Below are 10,868 nucleotides of genomic sequence, written 5' to 3' on the forward strand. Positions count from 1 at the left end.
AGGCGAGTGGGTTGGCATGTGACGGCTTGTTGTGACAACTCGCTCATCATATCGGAACCGCGTTTACTTTACGCAGGACTACCTTATGAATAGGCTCCGCCAAGACCCATGGGTATTTCGGCCTGTTGGAACTCGGCCTTTAAAAGGGGGGGTGGGGGGGTTCCACTGAATAAAATGATTTCTTGAGAAGCCAGTGGTTGCATTTACAACATTTAATTTAATTCATCAGCTAATGTCCACTATGCACAGGGATCACCCACGCTGTTCATTTCTGGTATGTGACCAAGTGGACAGATGGTCGTATTCCATGCAAAGACCGGCAAAATGTGAGATGGTTTGGCGAACTGTTTTCCTGAGAAATTGTGTGCCTTTAAAGTGACATCTTTTTCTGTCTTTCCTTAACGTCTCGTCTTTTCTTTCAGGAAGAGAATATTTCTGTCTTTGCGAGTTGTGAATTTCTATCTTTCAGGAATGCTGTCTTACATAACTTCAGAAAAGGTATGTAAACATTTTCATCACGAGACTTACAAAAGATTTTTGCATTTTCTGTTACAGCACCAGCAGGTGAAGATTTCAAGGCGGACAAAACAGTCAACTTGCAGATGGAGCGTACATCAGAAATACCAACATCGTCCAGTGCTCACAGCAACGTTGTTTGGCTAAAACAAGAGGCAGCTGAAATACCAACATTGTCCAGTGCTCACAGCGACGTTGTTAGACTGAAACAAGAGGCAGCTGAAATACCAACATCATCCAGTGCTTACAGTGAAGTTGTTAGGCAAAAACAAGGGGCAGCAAAAATCCCAATTGATTTTGGAACCATTGCAGACACAGCTTCATTTTCAGAACAAGATTGGGGTACATGTTCTATTGATATCAAGCGTGAAAAAGACGGTGTGGGGGAGGGTGGAGCAAGCCCAGTGATGGAGGTCTCCGACAAGTGCAAAGAGGAGTGTACATGCAATGCGGGGCAGGACTTCAAGACTGAGGCATTACCAGCTGTGACCGAGACCAGCAGTTCCGCAGCTGAAGACATCCCTGCAACAAGTGTGTATGCGCATGGTGAGAGTTTTGTTTGTGGTGGTGTGGAAGTTGAAGAGGACAGGAAACCAGACATTGCACGTGACTGTGTAACGCAAGCAGCATTTTGTCCTCTGCCTGCAGGCTGTTACTGTCAAGTGGGAGTGAAACAAGAGCCAGTAGAACCCACACAACACGTTGAGAGTGTGGAACACAGTGACTTGAAATCCTCTGACACCTTCACCTGTGAGACTGCAAGAGTCAAGGCTGTTGTGGTGGAGAAATGTTCAGCTACAGAATCTGTGGTCACTGCAAGTAAGACAAAGACATCACTGGACAAAGGGACAAGTCACAGGACAAAGGAAAAAGGAACAATAATCAGAACACCTATCTTTAGCAGAACGTTAGTGAAAGAAAAACATATTGTTTTAGATGGATCTTCGAGTGGTAAAGATAAATCTCCTTGTTTGAAGAACAATTTGACAAGATGTGCACTCCCATACAGTAAGAAACGACAATATGTCTGTTCCACGAGTGCAGTTACACATGATTCAAAGCATCAAGTAAAAAATCACATGTTGACAAGAGAAAGACCACATGCCTGCCTTAAATGTACAACAATATTTGGTCAAAAGGGGGGTGTAAACAAACACATGTTAACACATACAACTGAACAGCCACATGCCTGTCCTCATTGCGAAGAGAAATTTGCTCTGAAAGAGCATTTAAAGACCCACATGTTAACACATGCAGCAGAAAAGCCACATGCCTGTCCTCATTGTTCAAAGAAATTTGCTCAGAAATGGGTTTTGAAAACCCACATGTTGACACATACAGGAGAAAAGCCACATGCCTGTCCTCGTTGTTCAAAGAAATTTGCTCGGAAAGAGGTTTTGAAGATCCACATGTTGACACATACAGGAGAAAAGCCACATGCCTGTCCTCATTGTTCAAAGAAATTTGCTCGCAAAAGTGATTGGAAGATCCACATGTTGACGCATACAGGAGAAAAGCCTCATACCTGTCCTCATTGCAAAGTGAAATTTGCTCAGAAAGGGCATTTAAAGACCCACATGTGGACACATACAGGAAAAAAGCCACATCCCTGTCCTCATTGTTCAAAGAAATTTGCTCAGAAAGGGCATTTAAAGACACACATGTTGACACATACAGGAGAAAAGCCACATGCCTGTCTTCGTTGTTCAAAGAAATTTGCTCGGAAAGAGTTTTTGAACACCCACATGTTGACACATACAGGAGAAAAGCAACATGCCTGTCCTCATTGCAAAGTAAAATTTGCTCTGAATGGGCATTTAAAGACCCACATGTTGACACATACAGGAGAAAAGCCTCATACATGTTCTCATTGCAAAGTGAAATTTGCTCACAAAGGGCATTTAAAGACCCACATGTTGACACATACAGGAAAAAAGCCACATGCCTGTCCTCATTGTTCAAAGAAATTTGCTCAGAAAGGGAATTTGAAGACCCACATGTTGACACATACAGGAGAAAAGCCACATGCCTGTACTCGTTGTTCAAAGAAATTTGCTCGGAAAGAGTTTTTGAAGACCCACATGTTGACACATACAGGAGAAAAGCCACATGCCTGCCCTCATTGCAAAGTAAAATTTGCTTGGAAAAGGTATTTAAAGACCCACATGTTGACACATACAGGAGAAAAGCCTCATACCTGTCCTCATTGCAAAGTGAAATTTGCTCACAAAGGGCATTTAAAGACCCACATGTTGACACATACAGGAGAAAAGCCACATGCCTGTCCTCGTTGTTCAAAGAAATTTGCTCGGAAAGATGGTTTGAAGACCCACATGTTGACACATACTGGAGAAAAGCCACATGCCTGTCCTCAATGCAAAGTAAAATTTGCTTGGAAATGGTATTTAAAGACCCACATGTTGACACATACAGGAGAAAAGCCTCATACCTGTCCTCATTGCAAAGTGAAATTTGCTCACAAAGGGCATTTAAAGACCCACATGTTGACACATACAGGAGAAAAGCCACATGCCTGTCCTCGTTGTTCAAAGAAATTTGCTCGGAAAGATGTTTTGAAGATCCACATGTTGACACATACAGAAGAAAAGCCTCATACCTGTCCTCATTGCAAAGTGAAATTTGCTGAGAAAGGGACTTTGAAGACCCACATGTTGACACATACAGGAGAAAAGCCACATGCCTGTCCTCATTGTTCAAAGAAATTTGCTCTAAAAGATTATTTGAAGTCCCACATGTTGACACATACAGGAGAAAAGCCACATGCCTGCCTTATTTGCACAGCAAAATATTCTCGCGAAAATAGTTTGAAAATCCACATGTTAACACATACTTGAGAAAAGCCACCTGTCCTCACTGCATTGTACAGGGAAATCTAAGCGGCGATCACGTGATTTGTGTAAAGGAAATTAGTTATCCGAGAAGTCATCCAAGAGAAGGTTGGAATAAAATGACACGGGAATTACCACTTTAATTTGGGTGCAAACTTAATCGCAATAATATTTTTGCCAAGTTTAGTATATATTATTTATCGTTAGATTTGACTGTGATATCAACATTTATCAACCCCCCGCGAGTTAGGGGGAGTCCCATATTGGTTGGGACGAGAAAGAATTTACCCGATGCTACTCAGCATGTCCAAAGAGGCGACTAACGGTTCTGTTTCTCTTTTTACCCTTGTTAAGTGTTTCTTGTGTAGAATATAGTCAATAGTTAGTTAGCTGTTGCTTTTCGGGTCCAGCGGACCATATTAATAGGCCAAATCAGGACCCCAATATAGTCAATGTTTGTGAAGATTTTAGTCAAGCAGTATGTAAGAAATGTTAGTCCTTTGTACTGGAAACAAATTAACAAGTGGCTCTATCCCATCTCCCCCCCTTCCCCTATCCCATCTCCCCCCTTTCCCCTATCCCATCCCCCCCTTTCCCCGTCGCAATATAACCTTGAATGGTTGAAAACGACGTTAAACACCAAATAAAGAAAGAAAGAACCCGGCCGGGTCATGCCTAAGACTTTAAAATTGGCAATCTAGTGGCTGCTCCGCCTGGCGTCTGGCATTATGGGGTTAATGCTAGGACACTAGTGTTGGTCCGGTGTCAGAATAATGTGACTGGGTGAGACATGAAGCCTGTGCTGCGACTTCGGTCTTGTGTGTGGCGCACGTTATATGTCAAAGCAGCACCGCCCTGATATGGCCCTTCGTGGTCGGCTGGGCGTTAAGCAAACAAACAAACAAATGCTAGTTTACAAGTAGTGCTTCTGCTGAGCATCAAGATGTGATTAATGTATTTTTGCTGTCTGTCTTATGGATTCTTGTGCAAAGTTTGAACAGATGCATTTTATGGTTTTTAAGTTGTGCTGTACAGTTTGACGCCAGTTTTCAAGTAGTGCTTTTGCTGTGTGATTATTTTGATGTGATTAATTTATTTGTGCCGTCACCCCCCGCGGGTTAGGGGAACCCCCTGCGGGTTAAGGGGAGTCCCATATTGGTTGGGACGAGAAAGAATTTACCCGATGCTACCCAGCATGTCGTAAGAGGCGACTAACAGTTCTGTTTCTCCTTTTATCCTAAAGTGTTTCTTGTATAGAATATAGTCAATGTTTGTAAAGATTTTAGTCAAGCAGTATGTAAGAAATGTTAAGTCCTTTGTACTGGAAACTTGCATTCTCCCAGTAAGGTCATATATTGTACTACGTTGCAAGCCCCTGGAGCAATTTTTGGCTCACGTAAGTGTAGCCTATGCGATCGTAACTTTGTCTGTCTGTGCGTGCGTGCGTGCGTGCGTCTGTGCGTGTGTATGTCTGTGGTAGAAACTCTAACATTTGAAGACGTCACATTCCATTGACGTCACATTATGACGTAAGAGGGTTAGACGTCACGCGAAGGAAGTACTGAAAGTCTCGGTCATTATTATTTTGAGCGCGCCGAGACTAGTTGGCAGTCGTGTCCTTGTAAGTAGGCTACATGCAGACAGACAGATCTAGATCTAGTGTCTCGCTTTCTTGCACAGTTTCACCTATGCTCTTTCTGTGTGTGTGTGTGTGTGTGTGTGTGTGTGACGGAGTGATTGAGTTTGTGTTACTGTTTGTCGATTACTTACGTGAGCCTTGATGGCTTCGCCTCTTGTTTTATTAGTGCTTTTGTGAACAAGAAACAATTAACAAGTGGCTCTATCCCATCTCCCCCCTTTCCCCTATCCCATCTTCCCCCTTTTCCCGTCGCGATATAACCTTGAATTGTTGAAAACGACGTTTAACACCAAATAAAGAAAGAAAGAAATAATAAAAAATATATAAAAAAATAATAATTTTTAAATAATTTTTTTTATAATAAAAAATTAATTTAATTTTTTTTTTTCAAATATACCTTGGCATGTATACTGACGTCCAAAAGAAACGCGAAAAATATTATTTATTTTACAAATAATTTTTTTTCTGGATTAACAAAAGTTGCGTTATTTTTGGCAGCCAGTATATCAAGACCGATGTCTGAGGAAGGTGTATTGTGAATTTTACCGCATCAGCGCACTTGCAATCCACGTAAAGCCCGAGTTAGCTGAGACATTTTTCTTGTGCAGTTCAGCTGCACGTGCAAGAAAAGCACAAAAGCTGATCAGTGAGTGGTGTTCACTGTCACTAGAGGATAAAAATGGCACAAAGTTACAGGTTTCATCAGTCCCTCATTCGACGCTATCACCATGCCAAGACTCACTTCTGCTGAACGCGAGAGAGCCATTGGACGTCTGGAGGCTGGGGACACGCCGGAAGCCGTGGCTGCGACTTTCCAATGTCACATATCCACCATTTATCGTCTCCTGCAGCGGTTTGTGATAACTGGCTCTACTGCTGATGCCGAGCGAAGCGGCAGACCCCGAGTGACGACGCCAAGGCAAGATCGGCACATTTTCCGCAGCCATGTTGCACATCCCTTCAGAACAGCTGCAGAAACAGCCAGAACTGTTATAGGGATACACCAGGCACCCATTTCTGGGCAAACGGCCAGCCGGCGACTGCGCTTCAGGGGGCTGAGGAACTGCCGTCCAGCCAGGGGACCCGTCCTGACCGTGCGCCATAGACAGGCACGCCTGCATTGGGCGCAAGGCTTCCTCAATTGGAACAATGTTCGCTGGCAGAACGTGCTTTTCAGCGATGAAAGCCGTTTCTGCATTGACCATGCCGACGGGCGTGTTCGGGTATGAAGAAGAAGTGGTTACCGCTATGCTGACAACTGTGTCGTGGAGAACAACGCCTGGGGTGGGCCCAGCCTCATGTTGTGGGGCACCATCGGCCAGAACCAGGTGCTAGGTCCCGTCATCTTCCAAGGCCTGGGTCCTGGACCCGGCAACGGCGTAACAGCGCAGCGCTATATGGACCAGGTGCTGCACCCTCATGTGCTGCCCTTTTTTCAAGCCCATGCAAATTGGGTTTTCCAGCACGACAACGCGCGCCCCCACACCGCCAGGGCCACTCAGGATCTCCTGCACCGCTCAGGCATCCAGGTGATGCCTTGGCCAGCGTTATCTCCTGACATGAACCCTATTGAGCAATGTTGGGACTTGCTCCAGACACAGCTCAACAGGGTGGTCCCAAGGCCCACAACTGTCGCTGATCTTGATCGGGGCGTCCGGCAGGCCTGGACCAACATTCCCAGGCAAGCCAGCAACACGTTGGTCCGCTCAATGCACCGCCGATGCCAGGCCGTCATCGATGCTAATGGGGGCCACACACGCTATTGACTGTTCTGTTAAGCGCTAATAACGCATCGTCTCCGCAACCTTACTGTGTTATGGACCATAAGTCAGTGTTCTACTCTACCAAAAATTGGACATTAATAATGAAATTTGAATTTTTGTACGATTTTTTTATTAGGCAATAAGTGACACTAGACACTGTTTTTCGCGTTTCTTTTGGACGTCAGTATACATACAATATACATGTAAACACATCTATATTGGTGACATAAAAGGTTTGTGGACAGAAAACCTTGTACAAAAAATAGAGAGAGAGAGAGAGATCCTGCGTAAATGTGAAAACGTATCAACCTTGAATTTGACGAGGTGTTGAATACGTATTTGACAATCACACATATAATTAAAAAACACACCAGAAAATGTATAATTATATCAATTTTATTGTGATCAACAATATTCAGATCATGCAAAAACAAACACCATACTTTGAAAAATCCGAAAGAACAACTGACAACATAATGTGCCGGATATACAACAATAAAGCTTAAAGCAAAAGGCAACTAATACTGCAAGTGCTGTCCATATGTGTTTTATCTACCACTCATGGAAACAAAGTGCACCTCACCAGGCTTTCTGTCCAATACCTGCAATATAAAGTTTATAGTATCAATCTTTGGATTGTATTATTACTGTCCAAATATATAAACAAATTAACTTGCAATTCTATATGTGTTTTATTTGTATGCTATGCATGACCGCTTTACACTCGTCACAATATAACCTTGAATGGTTGAAAACGACGTTAAACACCAAATAAAGAAAGGAACCGCTTTACACTTCTCTTGCTATCATGATTATAATTATTTCTACAATGAACGCTTTAAGTTTTATATTCACCATTCCTTTAAGAACGTTTGATGCACACACACACACACACACACACACACACACACACACACACACACACACACACACACACACACACACACACGCACGCACGCACGCACGCACACACAGAAAAACACAATCACTAATTTTTTTACGATCAAGTCAACAAGTGCACCTTGAAGATGCAGAAAATGCATTCATTCAACCGAGGGCACACTTTGGACGAATTTGATGTCTCAGAGAGTGTTTTGTGTCACACGTACGTGATAGCTTCGTAACGGCCGTTTTCATTATAAGCTAGCATCCGTCAATTCAACTGAATGAAAGCATACATTTTCATGTTTGCACCTTTGTTAATCACCCAGCCATACAGATGCGTGACGTTTTTTTCACAATAATTTGTCGTGTATAATGACGTAATTCATGAAAAAAGAAGGTGTAGTTGACATTTTGGACGGCTACGTTCGTAACGCCGCCCTCTGCTACCGGCGAGGTGCAGACCCCGATTGCTTGAACTCCTGGGAATCTCACATGACAAGGTTGGTATTATTTTGTCGCTCATTCATTTATAAGCATGTTTATTAAAAAAAAATCAAATTAAAATCACGCAAGTGTGAATTCCATGAAGTTCTTCAGCCCCACCGGGTTTCGCTTGTCAGTCCTGTAATCTCATGAAGTGAGCGTAACGGCATCTTCGGAATCTTGCGATTTAAAATAAAACCTTTTCTTAAAACAAAGGTGTATGCTCACCTAGATTGCTCACTTATGACATTGTATTGCATTCTCAAAAGCGAATATTATGAATTTGATGCTTTATCCAGTGACCAAGTTTTGTGCGCACCAGTGACAACAATTAGACGTGTTGTGAATGATGTCTCCGGTAGAAGGCTAATTATCCCCCGGACAATTCCCCCTTGTACATCTGCCCTCTGAACAATTGCCCCAGACAAATGCCCCAAACCATGGGCGGACAGTTGCCCCCCCCCCCCCCCCAACAACTGCCCCACGAATACCCCCTCCTCCCCAGAATCGTGTGTGTTTGTGTGCGTGTGTGTGTGTACATGCGTGCGTGCGTGTGAGTGTATAGTGTGTGCGTCTGTGTTTGTTTCTGTGTGTGTTTTTCTGTGTGTGTAAGTGCGTGCGCGTCTGTGAGTACGTGCGTGCGTGTTTGTGTGTGTGTGTGTGTGTGTGTGTGTGTGTGTGTGTGTGTGTGTGCGTGTCACTGTGTCTTTTTGTCCCTGTGTGTCTGTTTGCACGTGCGTGCGTGAAATGTTAACGCCGCGTGCATGCGTGTGTTTTCGAAATGTGTATCTGTGTGCGTGCGTGCGTACGTGCGTACGTATGCGTACAGGACGCGGTTCAAGCACCGTTTGGAGAGACCTGCTTATTCAGTGACGCACAAACCCAAACGTGTGTGTGTGTGTGTGTGTGTGTGTGTGTGGGTGTGTGCGTGTGTGTGTTTCTGTGGTTTGTGTTTTCTGTGTGTGCGTGCATGCGTGCGTGCGTGCGTGCGTGTTTGTGTGTGTGTGTGTGTGTGAGTTACATCGGTTACATCTGGCGCTTGCGAGCAGGGATGGGACTCGGTATGATATGTTCAGGTAATGGCATAATATGACCACTGAACATTTTCGTGCTGTTCCCATTCTGCGGCGAACTTGGGATGGACAGTGGTCCCCCGGTTCGGAACTGACTTCGGGACGAAGTTCATTCAACGGGGGCGATTGTGACAGGGGAGGCTACCGCTCCTTTCACAGCAGACTCTGCACCCGAGTTGTTGGCCTTTAAAAGTCAACACCCGTGGATTGTGGAAATCTGTTTGTGATGGGGTCTGGTGGTTTCCGATTGTCTGTATGTTCATGGAAACCTTCGGGTTTGCATAACAGTTTTTATAGGGCTAAGAAATTAGCCCTAACATTTGCAATCCTGTTTGATTGCACTTCGCCTCCCTAGGTGATCGTAGTGTTTCGGCACTCGGTTACAATTATAAAGAAATTCATTTGGTTACAGAGGTCGGAAAAATCTAAGTGAGCGTGACAACATTCGATGCGTACGTAAGGCTGTTTTCAACTTCATTTTTGGGGGTCTCAAACACAAAGAAAATAACAACAATTGCACAGGAATGAACCTTTATCGTTTCACAAAGTGACTTTTCAACAAATCATGCATAATACACTCGTGGCAATGGACCGTAGCTTCCAATATATGTACCGAGCCTGTTCCCATTTTTCTGACGTCATTTTTGTTAATTTACTGACATTATTACACTATATTTAATATCAAAATACAAATATGTTCATTCATTTTGCTGTGGGTGCTTCTTCAAACATATCTGCATGTATCCACATAAACTGACAGGGGGAAAGGTCTAACCACATTTGCTTCTGTAAAAATTTCGTTTTAAGAATTCACCAGCTTTGGAGAATGACTCAAATGCAAGAAAAGACACATCCCAAAGGGTAGATGTGTATTCGAAATGTAGAGAAAAAGGAACATACATTTAAAAAGTACTTGTAAGTTGTAACTGCTATATAAGTTAATCAGATACACAAACTCAGTGAGGAACAGTATAATCATGGGCTGGACACAAAAAGCTCTTCATAAACATGTGTAAATGTTCAAATTTTGTGAAGGGCAAAGCAACCGGCTGCTGAGCTAAGGACATTATATATACTTGTGTGTTTCATTTCTCTGTATCTCTTTCTCTCACACACATGCACATATATACGCACGCACACTCACATACACACATACACACGGCATATTATACACCGTTCACACCCACACTGACACACACACCAGGGTGTGCACACATACACACACACACTGACACACGCACACACACACGTACACCAAATTCGTTTTGTAATCTTCATTCGTTTTGTCGATATCGTAAAACCATTTTGCACGAAATATGCAGGTTAAAAGTCTACTCATCGGTAATCTCCGTTCATAAACAGTTGGGAAGCATACCCATACTGGTTTGGTATCCGTATCCGGTTTTGAAAACGAAAGTCACATTGCATGAGGGGAAAAAGAGCTGGCTACAAATTCAAGATGTATTTTTTCTTGTCTCGTGCACAGGTTGCACAGGTCTGCAGTCGCCTTGTGATTTACAGGGCAGGTTCAGCCAATTTCCACTGCAATAAATATCTGGTGTTTTTTGGGGGGTATCCTCAAACGGGTATTTTATTCGCTACGGTCTTGGGAATATTTATGGAATTGTTTGTGAGACAGCCGATGGGTGAGCGGGTACAG

General features: G+C 43.5%; 1 protein-coding gene across 1 annotated transcript; it reads left to right on the forward strand.

The window, feature by feature from the left end:
• Nucleotides 1-1,168: 1,168 nt before the first annotated feature.
• Nucleotides 1,169-7,559, forward strand: LOC138949712 (zinc finger protein 268-like). The gene has a single exon (XM_070321508.1). The coding sequence runs from the start codon at nt 1,596-1,598 to the stop codon at nt 3,369-3,371; it is 1,776 nt and encodes a 591-aa protein (XP_070177609.1). The 5' UTR covers nt 1,169-1,595; the 3' UTR covers nt 3,372-7,559.
• The last annotated feature ends 3,309 nt before the right edge of the window (nt 7,560-10,868 follow it).

The sequence above is a fragment of the Littorina saxatilis genome, linkage group LG16 (genome assembly GCF_037325665.1).
Source record: "Littorina saxatilis isolate snail1 linkage group LG16, US_GU_Lsax_2.0, whole genome shotgun sequence".
Lineage (NCBI taxonomy): Eukaryota > Metazoa > Mollusca > Gastropoda > Littorinimorpha > Littorinidae > Littorina > Littorina saxatilis.

Excerpts from the sequence above, each read along its gene's own strand:
- LOC138949712 (XM_070321508.1), top strand. The coding sequence starts at position 1,596 with ATGTTGACAAGAGAAAGACCACATGCCTGCCTTAAATGTACAACAATA.